This window comes from Sitophilus oryzae, unplaced genomic scaffold (genome assembly GCF_002938485.1).
Source record: "Sitophilus oryzae breed Bouriz unplaced genomic scaffold, Soryzae_2.0 scaffold_969_pilon_pilon, whole genome shotgun sequence".
NCBI lineage: Eukaryota > Metazoa > Arthropoda > Insecta > Coleoptera > Curculionidae > Sitophilus > Sitophilus oryzae.
In genome coordinates, this window is record NW_022147604.1 from 124,194 (window position 1) to 138,128 (window position 13,935).

The 13,935-nt window shown below is 33.6% G+C and overlaps 2 protein-coding genes across 3 annotated transcripts; both read right to left on the reverse strand.

Moving 5' to 3' along the window:
* Positions 1 to 695: 695 nt before the first annotated feature.
* Positions 696 to 1,654, reverse strand: LOC115891155 (serine/arginine repetitive matrix protein 1-like). Its single transcript, XM_030911555.1, has 3 exons — positions 1,625 to 1,654; positions 1,343 to 1,572; positions 696 to 1,249 (listed from the first exon to the last, which is right to left on the reverse strand). Exons 1-3 carry the CDS (start codon positions 1,652 to 1,654, stop codon positions 781 to 783), a joined length of 729 nt encoding a protein of 242 aa, XP_030767415.1. The 3' UTR covers positions 696 to 780.
* On the reverse strand, positions 696 to 13,932 carry LOC115891159 (U11/U12 small nuclear ribonucleoprotein 35 kDa protein-like). Of its 2 annotated transcripts, none has more exons than XM_030911563.1 (5): positions 13,772 to 13,932; positions 11,109 to 11,259; positions 10,873 to 11,038; positions 6,857 to 7,106; positions 696 to 3,171 (listed from the first exon to the last, which is right to left on the reverse strand). In XM_030911563.1, exons 2-5 carry the CDS (start codon positions 11,118 to 11,120, stop codon positions 1,917 to 1,919), a joined length of 1,683 nt encoding a protein of 560 aa, XP_030767423.1. In that variant the 5' UTR covers positions 11,121 to 11,259; positions 13,772 to 13,932; the 3' UTR covers positions 696 to 1,916. The 2 variants fall into 2 exon arrangements, with proteins under 2 accessions (XP_030767423.1, XP_030767422.1); XM_030911562.1 differs by having other exon boundaries at positions 11,097 to 11,259.
* Between the last annotated feature and the right edge of the window lie 3 nt (positions 13,933 to 13,935).

Genomic DNA, 13,935 nt, shown 5'->3' on the forward strand with positions numbered 1-13,935 from the left:
ACCGAGTTCCCTCAAAACTTCAAATAAAAAATGCAGGTCCGAATTTAAAAAAATTAAGTTGGCCTCTATCTCACAAATTATCAGCAAATTTGAATATCAGATAGCCGTAATAAAGTGACTATGAGAATGTGTAATTAGTTTTTTGATTTTCTAAAAAGTAACGATAGGAAAAAATAAAATTGATTTTCAAAAAAATCCCTATTTTCCAAAAAACTCAGTAATCCTTAAAATTTTGAAAACTTTTGTGACGGCATCTTCGTGAACACACTAAAGCGCAACTTTGCCCCAATTTAACCATCTTCGTACCTCTTACCGTTTCCGAGATACCAATGCTCGTACCTCGAATTTGTAGCACCCTGTATAAGCACAAAAGGCAGGAAGTAATTTTAATGAAGATTTTATACAGAATCTATCGCTATGGTTCAGCAACTTAATGTTTCTTAAGGCCAATATTACACTATCAAATTTTCTTTGTTAAAGATCTTTTATGAAAGATATTTATGAAAAATTTGACATTGTTAATATACAATATTTTAAAAATCACACATTTTATACTGTGAAATTCTTTAATAAAATAAAGCATGCTTTTTTGATAATTATTTAAATGTTTAAATTTGATAGTGTAATACTGGCCTAAGTTGGGACATAAACTTAAGTTGTAAATCAAACCGATAAGAAAAATGAAACACCAGAAGTACTGAGAACATGATTTTACTTTTCATATCACTCTAATTCATCTTGGAAATTACATTTGCTTACACCTATGATTAGTTATATTAATTAATACCTCCTTGAGTCTCTTACTGAATATTTTTTATAGCTATTGTTCACTGGAGACCGACGCCTATTTTCCCTATCATCATAGTTCTGCCTGAAGTTCCTGCGAGGTGAAATTTGTCTAGCATTATACCTCGGCGGTGGACTTTTCCTATTTTCCCTGTATAGCGGTTTCCTTTCTTCTGATCTTCTCGAGAATTCGGTGCCTCTCGGCGGTGAAATATACCTATCCTTTTCAAAAGGCGATCGCGGTCTGGGTTCTTTGGGAAACGAACTATAAGAAAAGTCCGACGGTTGGTGGTTTTGCTGATGATAACTGTACTGATTATCAATATCCTTGGATAAATTATTTTGATTTGCTCTTGCATAATCTTCCTGGCAACGATCTATGTGATGTAATGGAGAAGAATAGTATCTATCTCTATTAGTTTGAGGCGAATTACGCCTGTCTACTTTATGTGAAAAATACGGACTGGATTATCTCGATCGGAAGCGTTGACGACCTGGTGATTCGGGACGAAACGAACCTCTATCACGACTATCGTTAAATCTATCGTTAGTTAACGGTTCATAGTTATCAGGACCTTTTGAGAACGGTCTCTGACTATAACTGTTCCTATCTTTTTCCGGAGAATGTCGAGGTCTAGAAAATGAATCGTTTATAGGCGAGTGGTACCTCGGCTTGGGTTTTGAGTGGTCCAAGTGAGAGGTGGGTGATTTCCTGTAACTCCCCGAACTTCTGGAAGGCGATTTAATATTTCTTTCGTGACTAACTTTATCTCTTTGAGGCGAATACTAATTTACTGGCAGGTGAATACAGTATTTTTTAAAATGAATGAAAAGAAACTCCAAGTAATCTGGTACCTTGATGTGGCATTTTATTATGTAACCATAAACTTACAATTATATAATCACAAAAGGCACGAGGTAATTTTAATGAAGATCTTATACAGAATGTACAGCTATTGTTCAGCGACCTAATATTTTAAGGTGGGACTTGAACTTAAATTGTGTAAACCAAACCAAACTAATAAGGAAAATGAAACACCAGAAGTACTGAGAGCATGATTCTACTTCCCATATCACTCTAATTCATTTTGAAAATTACATTTGCTTACACCTATGATTATTTATATTAATTAATACCTCCTAGAGTCTCTTACTGAATATCTTTTAAAGCTATTGTTCAATGGAGACCGACGCCTATTTTCCCTATCATCATAGTTCTGCCTGAAGTTCCTGCGAGGTGAAATTTGTCTAGCATTATACCTCGGCGGTGGACTCTTCCTATTTTCCCTGTATAGCGGTTTCCTTTCTTCTGATCTTCTCGAGAATTCGGTGCCTCTCGGCGGTGAAATATACTTATCCTTTTCAAAAGGCGATCGCGGTCTGGGTTCTTTGGGAAACGAACTATAAGAAAAGTCCACCGGTTGTTGGTTTTGCTGATGATAACTGTACTGATTATCAATATCCTTGGATAAATTATTTTGATTTGCTCTTGCATAATCTTCCTGGCAACGATCTACGTGATGTAACGGAGAAGAATAGTATCTATCTCTATTAGTTTGAGGCGAATTACGCCTGTCTACTTTATGTGAAAAATATGGACTGGATTCTCTCGATCTGAAGCGTTGACGACCTGGTGATTCGGGACGAAACGAACCTCTATCACGACTATCGTTAAATCTATCGTTAGTTAACGGTTCATAGTTATCAAGACCTTTTGAGAACGGTCTCTGACTATAACTGTTCCTATCTTTTTCCGGAGAATGTCGAGGTCTAGAAAATGAATCGTTTATAGGCGAGTGGTACCTCGGCTTGGGTTTTAGGTGATCCAAGTGAGAGCTGGGTGATTTCCTGTAACTCCCCGAACTTCTGGAAGGCGATTTAATATTTCTTTCGTGGCTTATTTTATCTCTTTGAGGAGAATACTGTTTTCTTGGCACTGAGTTTCCAACAGGTGATCGCGATCTTCCTCTTGGAGGCGAACGAGGTGATTTTCTTCTTTGGGGTGAACGAGGTGATTTTCGTCTTTGTGGCGAACGAGATCTTCCCCTGTGATCACTTATGGGAGACTTTCTAGGATTATCTTTTGCAGGAGAGAGTCTAGGATGTTTCCTTGGTGGGGAATGTCGTTCTCTGCTAGCCGGTGATCTGGAATTTCTGGGACGGGACCGTTTTCTAGTTCTTTTCCCGTGTTCTTTGTGGTGTCTTTCTTCTTCCCTTCTACGTCTCTCCTTTTCCTTGCGCTTCTTCTCTTCTTCTTCCTCTATTAGTTCTAACGCGATGGGTTTCTTGAACGGCCGATCTCTTCCGCCGAAACGCAACTGACCAGATTCTTTTTTGCCTCCAAAACCACCTCCGAGTCTTCTTGGTTTCCATCCTTTCAATAATCTGTAATTCATATTAAATATAAATTGCCGTATGTGTGCTAGGGATATTATTGTTTTAATGATATAAAGAAGATTATGTTATTGATGCACCGCTGTAACTAAAGAATACAAGGACATGTAACGTGCATATACGGGTTGGAGCAAAATCAGTGATGTTAAATTATAGGGCGCCAATCTTTTTGGCGTTTTGAGCAATTCTTCCACTACAAAAAGTTGTGGGATATCATGTAAACTCAAAAGAAGAATGAAAGAACATAAAGATTGTTTAATAAAGGGCGACTTTCACAGATCTAAGATTTGTCAGCATTCATGGGACACAGGGCACAGAATAAATTTTAATAACGCCAAAATTATAATGAAAGAAGCGATAGCCTCTAAAAGAAAAATAAAAGACGTTTTTTAATACAATCTAATAAAAAGAAATATATCACTCGTGTATCTGTAGATGTTAGTAATGCATGGCAATCGCTTCTTTGATTTTAAAGAACATAACATAAATAAATAACATACGTAAAAATTAAAAACAAATTGATAACAATCATACAGAAAGTTTGAAGCTTTTTGGTTTTACCTTATTAAGTAATTGTTATCAGGTAGTAATTGTTAATTTTGAAGTTTAACTTGATATGTCATTTTAACAGAACGACAACGGTTTTTGTAGACGTATTTCTTTAAAAAAAAAATGATTAGTTAATAAAGTGTTCTAATCAGTTGCATTTAAATATTTTAAATAGTTTTTTCTTTATTCTAGTATTTTTTTGCTTCCGGCGACGGAAAGAGATAAACTTTTCGAAACGTTAAGCATTTTTTTGTTCGTTAGACAAATTTGTTTATCAGTAAACCTAACTGCTGACAATTAGTCTCCGTTGGATTAACGCATCAGCGTTTACAAAAAATAATTATTTTATTTTGTAGATTTTCTTGCAGTGGCGAACTACCCATATAGGATTTTTTTGGAGAGATGAATCCGCCACATAAGTATAGACATTTTTATGTAAAATCAAGTCACTTATTTTATTTAGTGTCTATGAAAGCACCTATACAACAAATAAATAAAATCTCATCAATTTACCTATCAACATTTTTATATTGACTGTATCAATATTAGACAATACAATTGCCAGAACTCTAAAAAACAAGAAATGTAACGACATCGAGTTGGCCGGTCATCAACTTGAGGGAGGTATATGGTCAGGTCCCTATAATAGGAATAGACCTTAAATCCAAGGAGGCAATAGAAAAAGAGAGATATATCATCTATTATAGATCCGGGACAACACCGGTATCAGGTCTAAGGAGAGACCAAGTTAAAGAGAGTGGGGAGACAGACCCTCCAGCCTCCACCTCACAGGTACCTCAGCCAGAGACAGTTGGTTTTGTACTGCTGTTAATTTTTAAGAGCGAAATGAACTGATCACGATCAATTTGCAATTTTTTCAATTATCATTAGGGAATGCAATCCCGCACCAAAATCTCAATCCCGCAAACCCGCGGGATTAAAGCAATCAGTCCCGCGGATCCGCAAAATTGCGGGACTGGAAACAATAGTCATACATTTATACATTTGGTCCTAAATGGTACAAAAGGCATTGTACATTTTGCATAGGCCCACAATATATTGATATAGCGTGTATCTTAAACTAGTTGTACAGAAATTTGGACCGATGTGTACAGAGTGTTCAAAAAATATATTTAATATTAAATAAACTTAAATTTTATTATAATTTATCTTATTTTATAAATAAAAATATTATTCCGATGTTGAAGTTTTTTTAACTTGTGTTAGTTATCTGCTACATACACGAGATACACTCTATTACAATAATTTTTTGGCATATGCAGAATGTACAAAGCTTTTTGTACCATTTAGGACAATACGTAGGTATTACTAAAAATGCATATTTTTCGAAAAAATATCGTATTTTTTTTAAAACAAAAAAAAATTAAAAAACCGATCAAATTGTTTTTTGTAATTTCAATACAGATTAGTCGTACTTAAAAAAAAATTGGAAATTTGCGGTAAAAAAGATTCTTGACCAAATTTTCACACTCTCATTAAACACCTTGTATACGAGAATTCACTAAATATATTTTCGAAAACCACATAGCATCTTAATCACAATAGATGCATCTAAAACCTGGTCCAAACCGCATCCCAAAATCTTTTTTAGTTCAAGAGATATTTAACTTTAAATTTGCCCTAAAATTTTGCTTGTCCCGATAATTATGTCCGGCAGTTTATTTGACGAAATTGTCCACAAGTACTAGTTAACCGCTTTTCTTCACTTACGCACATACGCCAGAAAGAGAAAGAAATCTAACAACTAACTTGTTTGTTTCACTTATTTTTAATGGCCAAGCCGTAAGGGGAATACCCCGGGTTCCGAACGTCGGCGCATCGGTCCGGAACGAAGCGGTTTGATCTTGATTGAGATCGATTCGGTTACCTAGTAGTAATGTGTCGATCCCGCAAATCCCGCACGGTAAATCCCGCAACTTTGATCCCACGGAATCTCAGAGGGATACCGCATTTGCGGGATTGCATTCCCTAATTATCATTACTTTTTGATGTAATTATTTAATATGATTATATGGTTTTGGTGACTATTGTAACGTAATATTACGCCGCATTGGATACTGTATACTAAATTAAAAATAAACGTTAAATCCTAAAGATACAGTCCTGGTTTTAATAAACATCAATAACGATAACAAAACTAACGATATTAAAGAATTCATCTGTAATAATGAAGTATACAAACAGAAAAAAAAATGTAAAAATAACCTACATTGTATTGCCTCCCTTGGCTGTTATAACTGCCTGTATACGTCCATCCATACTGTCATTGAGGCTGCATATATCATATTGCGATATGTTTTATCATTGTTCTTTGAGGACCAAGCGGAGTTCATTTAATGAAGATGGTACCGCTTCGCGACTTCTAATCCTCCTGCCAAGTGTTTATAAAACGTCGAATACGATGAACAGTTCATAGTGGTTTATAGTTCACAATAATCTCCAAAGCCGCCTTGTCATTATTGAAAAAACAACTTCAAAAAGAAATGATAATTACATTTCAAATTGTTGATGGCAAGTTCATTTCGCCGTTAAAAATTAACCAAGTATGATGGTTATGTCCCCACAATAGGAATTGATCTCAAATCAAAAGGAGGCAATAGAAAAAGAGAGATATATCATTTATTATAGATCCGGGACAACACCGGTATCAGGTCTAAGGAGAGACCAAGTTAAAGAGGTGGGGGAAACTGACGAGGGAAACCTGGACTATTTACTTGAAAAAGTGAAAATAATACATTTTTATGGAGCCGCTCGGCCAAGTATTTGATTGCCTTGTCTTAGGCTATACGCTGACAGGCAATTTTTAATCGGCCGACTATTTAGTTGCATATTTGTAACCAATATATTTCTATGGAGCCGCGCTCACATGCAAATAGTCGGCCGATCGGCTCCATAAGTATGTATTGTTTAGACTTTTACAACTAAATAGTCGGCCGACTAAAAATTACAGGTCAACGCGTAGGCTTATTGTTTCGAATTTCCCTTCACAGTATCCAAACTATTTAAAACTGCAAGTCAGAGAATTCAAAGTATCTTGTTTTTCAAATTAATATATTTTTTAACAAATTTGAGTTTATATTGCTTCGAAATGAATCAAGAATCTAACCTTTCACATTCAAAGTCCACAAATATCGTGTTGCCATCCACAACCTGTTTGTTGGTCAGCCTGTAAGCATCTTCAGCTGCTCTTTCTTCCTCGTACTCTACAAAGGCATATCCTTTTGGCATTCCCGTTACTATATCCTTGACCATTCGAAATCTCTTTATTTTACCATGCTTTGAAAAGATTTCCTTTATAGTATCTTTGGTGGTATCGTGATTTAATCTGCTTACAAAGACTGTACATTCTGGACGACCTGTATAAAGTTATATTATATTATACAGGGTGGAGTAGCAATGAGGTGAACAACTGCGGTTGAGCATTTATAAACAATTTTATAAAAAAGTGAAATATCTGACGCACGCTGGGAGTAAAAATTCAAGGCCGTGACACACGAGCTAGTGGTAATGGCTTAGAAATACGTAGTGTCAATATTACGTATACGTACGTAATATTGACACTACATATACGTACAAAAATGTTGATATTTTAATTAGTGGTGGGTTATTATTTAACTATCTGTTATTTTATAACAATTATTTAGAAATAACATAACGCAACCGTTACTACTTCTAAAAAATAACAGATATAAAATAACGACACGTACAGATCGACCGCTCGTGAAACGAAGTCAGCGCTCTGCATCGTCACGAAATTCTATGTGGCTCGATGCAATTGCAAAAAACAACTAGTATGGATGGACAACATGTTATTTCGACAACCATCGATACAGGCGGCGAGACACGGACAACGGAGTGGGGAATGCGCTACGGCGAACGTAGCTGCATCGGTCGACGGTCGTGTTGGGCTTGCAACAGCTTAAAAATAATATGATAGGTATATAAAAGAAGCAGCTTTTTTGAAACAGTTGCGGGCATAACGCCTGGCGGTCGAGATAACAGGAGTGGGAAAGTAACGCTGCTGCATTGGTCGATTGTCGATGGACGCGCGCAACGGGTTGGAGAATAACGTATAGAAAATAAGCAGGCATTTTAGATACGTTGGTTTTTAACCTGTTACGAGCATAACAGGTGGCGGTCGAGATAATCGGAGTGGGAAAGTAACGCTGCTGCATCGGTCGATTGTCGATGGAGGTTCGAAACAGGTTGGAGAATAACGCATCAGTTGTTTTAGATAGGTACATTGTTTTTCAACCTGTTAGGAGCATAACGGGCGGAGATCGAGATATTATGGCGCTGTATGTTTCAGTACTGAGTTATTAAGTTTCAGTTAGTTAGTTATTTTTATTAATATCTTTAAATATATACTTTAATTATTTTTGCTACATTTTAAAACTCTTCAAAGACAATTTTACTAAGATTTACTTTAAGAAATTGTGAATGGTGCTTAGAAGTTTAGTGATTAATTTATTTATTATAATAATAACAAGTACCTAATAAAAAATGGAAATAACAATTTAATTAATTATTTAGTAGTATGTATATTTTTCTAAAGAAATGCTTTAGAAAAAAAGTTTTGAGTTTTTCTAAATTTTCACAGTCTTAAATTATTACAATACAGTAGTTGCAAAGTAATAGTTTTGTATTTTTCACCACTGTCTAAGACTATTACTGTTATAGATGTTGATAAGAATAAAAACACTATGGTAAGAAAAGACTGTTTAAAAGGTAGCAAACACATTGAGTATAATATTAATTTTAAATAATGTATATTCGTTGGTTTTGCTGCGATTTAAAGCTCTTCAAAAAACAAATTTACTATTCAGACATAATGATACAACAAACGATAGATACTAAAAATACACTAAATAAAGATATTACTTTTCAACTACTAAAACAAGTAAAGGCTAAATTATATAGACTTCAAATTATTCGGAATCGCACTAAGAAAAATTAATCTCTTGAAATACTATAATTAGATATTACCCGTGTTTATACAGTATCTCCCTGGATTGTCTTTATAAGAGGAAATAAAGAAACCTGTTATTTTTAAGCTGTTATTTTAAGCTGCTTTCTATAAATAACTATAACAGTTTTAACTGTTATCTAAAAATAACAGTTTTGCCCACCACTAATTTTAATACAAATTTTGTGAAAGCGAATCAAGTTATTTATTTATTTTTTACTTTACGCGTATAAAACTATTTGTTACGCGTAAAAGCTATTTTTTACGTGTAAAAAACTATTTGTTACACGTAAAAAACTATTTTTTACGCGTAAAAATATTTTTTAATTTACTACTTTTTCAAAATTTCAAACTACACTTTTTCAAACATGTTCTTCAAATCCTTCAATTTAATAACTGTCAAGAAGCATAGATAAAGGAAATAAATTTAGATTGGAATGCCCGTCAAAATTTTGGGTCGCGAATTTGTTTAGGGTCGTGACCGTTGTACGCGATCTGGCGCTGCTATAGCGGTTGCTAAGAACAACCGCAAACAAAAACAAAAATAATTTTCTCTTGTCCATATCTCTTGTCAAAGTCAGAATCTTCAAAAATTATAAAATCTTTCAAAATCTAAACCGCTCTCTGAAAAAATTCCAAAAAGTGTTTAAAGCGTCCATTTTCAAAGTAATTATTGCTATCTTGTGAGTTTAATTTAAGTTATATTTACTCAAACCCGTGATAATTGTGAAAAAGTGGCATTAAAAACTTAAAAAGCTGTGCTGTGAACTGTGATTTGCAGTTCACAGTTCACAGCACAGCTTTTTAACTGCAACCATCGTGGATCGTGGTATAACGTCGGTTTCCAATGTTTCATAGGTATTTCATACATGCCCTTTTATAAAATAAAGTTTCTTTTATGCAACGCACTGTATTTTATTCATAAAATTAAAAGAAAATAATAATAACTTTGAATAAATAATATTTGGCGATATAATTCCGGAAAAAACCGACAAGCTCCCAAATTATCAAAAGCTTTGAGTCGCGACCGTTGCACGAATAGCGCCAAATAGTAGTTACATTGTTCTTATGGGCACTTTCCAATCTAAACTTGTTTCATTTATCATTGGTAAGAAGTTTCACTTCAAATCTGCGCACGTGGTGCACACACATTTTTTTATCAAGCAAAAACATTATCATTACTAAACAGATTAGAATACCATATACCGGGTGCGTCTCAAAACTGGCTCACCCCTATAACTTTTTTTTATTTTTTCGGTTAAACAAACGAGATTTGGTATGTTAGTATATGACATAAATTAGGATTGAATGACGTATTCAGTTGTTTTCGGTCACTTCCTGTTTCACCGGAAATGACTACAACCTTTGGTTTTTAAATGGCACCCTCGGTATTTTTTTACTTTATTCAATAGAAAATAACACTCTGAATAGAATGACATATCATATGGCAACTTTTCACATTTTTGCATATGGTTTATTTGAAATTATAACTTGCGGTTCGTAACGAAAATTTGACTCAAAATACTAAGTGTGTGGTATCAAATTATTCGTAAAAAAATGCTTTTTCCGAATATGCTAATGAGTCACCCTCGTTTCATTTGAAAAAATTGAGATATGATTAAAAATACGATTTGAGCATTTTCTAACTGGCCAGGATATACTAAGAACATTATTAAAGGATCAAATCTATTTTTGCAAGGCTCCTTGATTAAGAATTGGTGTTTCTAACATAGCCATGGCACTCTAGATTGAATTTTAAAATACGATTTTTTATTAAGCGGGAATATCAAAAGTTGACATATGATATGTCACTCTATTCAGAATGTCATTTTCTATCGAATAAAGTAGAAAAAATACCGAGGATGCTATTTAAAAATCAAAAGTTGTAGTCATCTCCGGTGAAACAGGAAGTGACCAGAAACAATTGAATATGTCAATCAATCCTAATTTATGTCATATACTAACATACGAAACCTCGTTAAAAACCTACCTGAAAAAATAAAAAAAGTTATAGGGGTAACCCACTTTTGAGACGCACCCGGTATATACTTGGTATGCAATGGTATTTATACTAAACAATTTCAGGATATAGATATTTATTTATTAAATGAAATTTTCTATCTTTATTAGTAATAATCTAGAAAAAAATACCAAACCTTTTACAAATCTATTTGGCCTGTATGTCGCTTTCTGAGCTCTTTCAACTGCCCTATCATGGGCAACAACATCAGTTCCATCTATAGAGCCGCATTTTATGGGATCATACACTTTTGCAAATTTAGACCAATTTCGAATGACATCATTCAATTCATTTTTCATTTTCTAAAATATTAAAATATGTATATCTGAATAATATTCATATATGTTTTATAACACACACATCGACACCTACCTCCTCAGTCATGTCGTTTAAGAGATGACTTTTAATACATTTCTTCTATCAGAAATAGTATATTTTGGTATGATTGACTTAAATGATGTCAAATCTAGACCTTTGATCTAGACTTTAGCGAGTCCAAGTGATGTCATCAAAAATAGCTATTCTAAAATTTTTAAATAAGATTGTCTACAGGGTGGTCCGAACTGTATTCCGGAAACTTCGACAGCATATTCTGCAGATAAAAATAAGTAAAAAAGTTCGTATAAACGTATGTCCTAAAATGCTTAGTTTCGGAGATACAGGGGTAGACATTTCATATTTATTTCGGTTTTTTCCAAATAATTTATGAAGTAACGTCAATATTTGGATGAAAATTGGTGTCTGGGAGTTTTTTGACATGAGAAATTTAATTTTCATGTCAATATGACTCCTATTTGTAGAGGGCGCCACCTACATATTTTTAACGGGTTTGAAGAGTAATAACTTTTCGTCCATACCTGTATAAAACTACTAAGTAAAAAAATATACATTTACGACTTCTTTTGCATAAAAAATGTCTCTTGGTAAAAATCGCTACGAGTAATGGTTCTCGAGATATTTGGAATCGAAATTATCAATACCCGTCATCATTGACATAATTAAACATGTTGACTAAATAGTTATTAAACTGAAATCATAAATTTGAAATCTGTTTGTGCCAAAAGTTCAACAGAAATTGTTTAATCACATGATACAAAGAATACAAGGTATGATATTGCGCAGGTTGGTCACTACGTCACAGGTGATAAACGGCACCATTGGTCGGCAAGCTCTGCGCGCCAATTTCAAATTGTCAAACAGATTGTGTCATCTGTGAAATTTGATTGTGTCAAAATGTGAAAATAATTTTTCAAATGTCAAGCGCGATGATTTGACATAACTTTTGGGGTTATGTCCTAATTCTTCCCTATTTTAGGTCTTTTTTTATTAGTGGCAATTGAACAATTTGGATATTTTTTTGTATGGCGTATGGCGTCACAGGTGGTATGCGCAAACTTAACGAAATTGGAGCCGCTATCGATCATACCTTGTTTTCTTTGTACCATGGTTTAATCATCATTTTTACGCTGAAAAATTTATCATTAATTAAAAAATTATTATTTCAGCCAAATAGCTATACTCAACGTGTGCTTATTTTTTGTCAATAATGACATGTATTGACTATTTCCATTCTAATTATCTTAAGAACGGTTGCTCCTAGCGATTTTTACCAAGAGACATTTTTTACGTAAAAAGTAATGAAAATGTATATTTTTTCAGTCAGTAGTTTTATACCGGTACGGACAAAAAGTTATTACTCTTCAAAACAGTTAAAACACATGTAGGTGGCGCTTCGTATAAAGAGTCATTTTGACATTAAAATCAAATTTCTCGTGTCACAAAACTCCTAGATACCAATTTTCATCCAAATATTGACGTTACTTCAGAAATTATTTGGAAAAAACGAGGGAAAAATCGGAATAAAAATGAAACTTCTACACTCTGTATCTCTGAAACTAAGCATTTTAGGACATACATTTATACGAACTTTTTTACTTATTTTGATCTACAGAATATGTTAGCGAAGTTTTCCGGAATACAGTTCGGACCACCCTGTATAAGTAACACAAGAAATTAAACTACAATATGCAAAGCCAATCCACAATCATCTATAATTTTGGCCAAAATATCTATTTAGAGTGAACTAGGAATGTTTTGTATTAAAAATAATGTACAGGGGCAGTGAAAATGTAACACACACAATGTAATACCACAGAACAGATACAAATCAGAAATTTCACTGATGGGATTTCCGTTGTCAAGATTTAATTTTTTATTTTATATGCGCGCAGAGCTTTGGTAATACCGCGTAATACAGCAACATTCATCAAAGCCAACTAAGATTTTAACCATTGTCGATGTAAAAGTTTTTGTGATAAAAATTTTGAAAAAAAAATGCTTAGTATCGTGGGGTGAGAAAATTTTCAGACTGCCCCCGTACATATTTTTAAATCTTCAGAATTTTGTTATCGATTGTGATTAACAATATTTGGTCTTATTTGCATAGTTTGGATGTTACACCTGGTCTGAGATGAAAATTATTTTTGGAAATGTCCAGCGAGTCTGGGAAGATTTTGACAAACGACATTCAAAAAATGATAGAAAATATAATTTGTCTGTGAATTAAAATGACAGACACAACTGTCACTGTCATGGATCCTCTAGTTGGACAGATTAGTGAAATATAGATTGAACGATATATAACATGGTTTTAATATAATCTACAATTTTTACTCTTCGGATTTCATTATGGGACAATAATAAATTGATAATAATTTTGTTTAAATAATAAACTACTGCCATAGCTATAGTTCTAGTTATATTTAGAAATAGTATAGTTTTAACACTACTTAATGTAATGTACCTATTCTTGCCTATTCTCTGTTTTAACAGATTCAATTAAATTTTTAACATAAGAAAAGTAGCTATCGAAATCCAAATGAAATTTGGCTGATTGTTAAATAGAGTCAAGGTTTAACGTGAAGAAATAAACTCTGTTAGGTGTTAGGTAATTAGAATTATTCATATTTCTGACCAAGCAAAAAAGAAAATAAATGACTAGAAAATTGGGTATACCGAAAATTGAATTGACTCACCTAGAAATGAGGCTATATGCTCAGTAGCTCACCAAAATAATTATATTCCAATTTAACTGGATTTTCAGCACAGTTTTCAGTTTTCAACAGTTAAAAAGGACCAAAGCCAACTCTAGAAAAATTGTAAATGAACAGCTGATTGTATATCAAAATAAAAAAGTAAG

Bases quoted from the DNA above. Each gene is read 5' to 3' on its own strand.
- LOC115891155 (XM_030911555.1), bottom strand. From the start codon at position 1,654: ATGCCACATCAAGGTACCAGATTACTTGGA. The intron at 1,573-1,624 runs GTTTCTTTTCAT...CCAGTAAATTAG, and splicing joins AAGGTACCAGATTACTTGGA to TATTCGCCTCAAAGAGATAA. The intron at 1,250-1,342 runs GTTAACTAACGA...GAGATAATCCAG, and splicing joins GGTCCTGATAACTATGAACC to TCCGTATTTTTCACATAAAG.
- LOC115891159 (XM_030911562.1), bottom strand. From the start codon at position 11,120: ATGACTGAGGAGGTAGGTGTCGAT. The intron at 11,039-11,096 runs GTGTGTGTTATA...TTAATATTTTAG, and splicing joins CTGAGGAGGTAGGTGTCGAT to AAAATGAAAAATGAATTGAA. The intron at 3,172-6,856 runs GTTAGATTCTTG...TATGAATTACAG, and splicing joins GTGGACTTTGAATGTGAAAG to ATTATTGAAAGGATGGAAAC.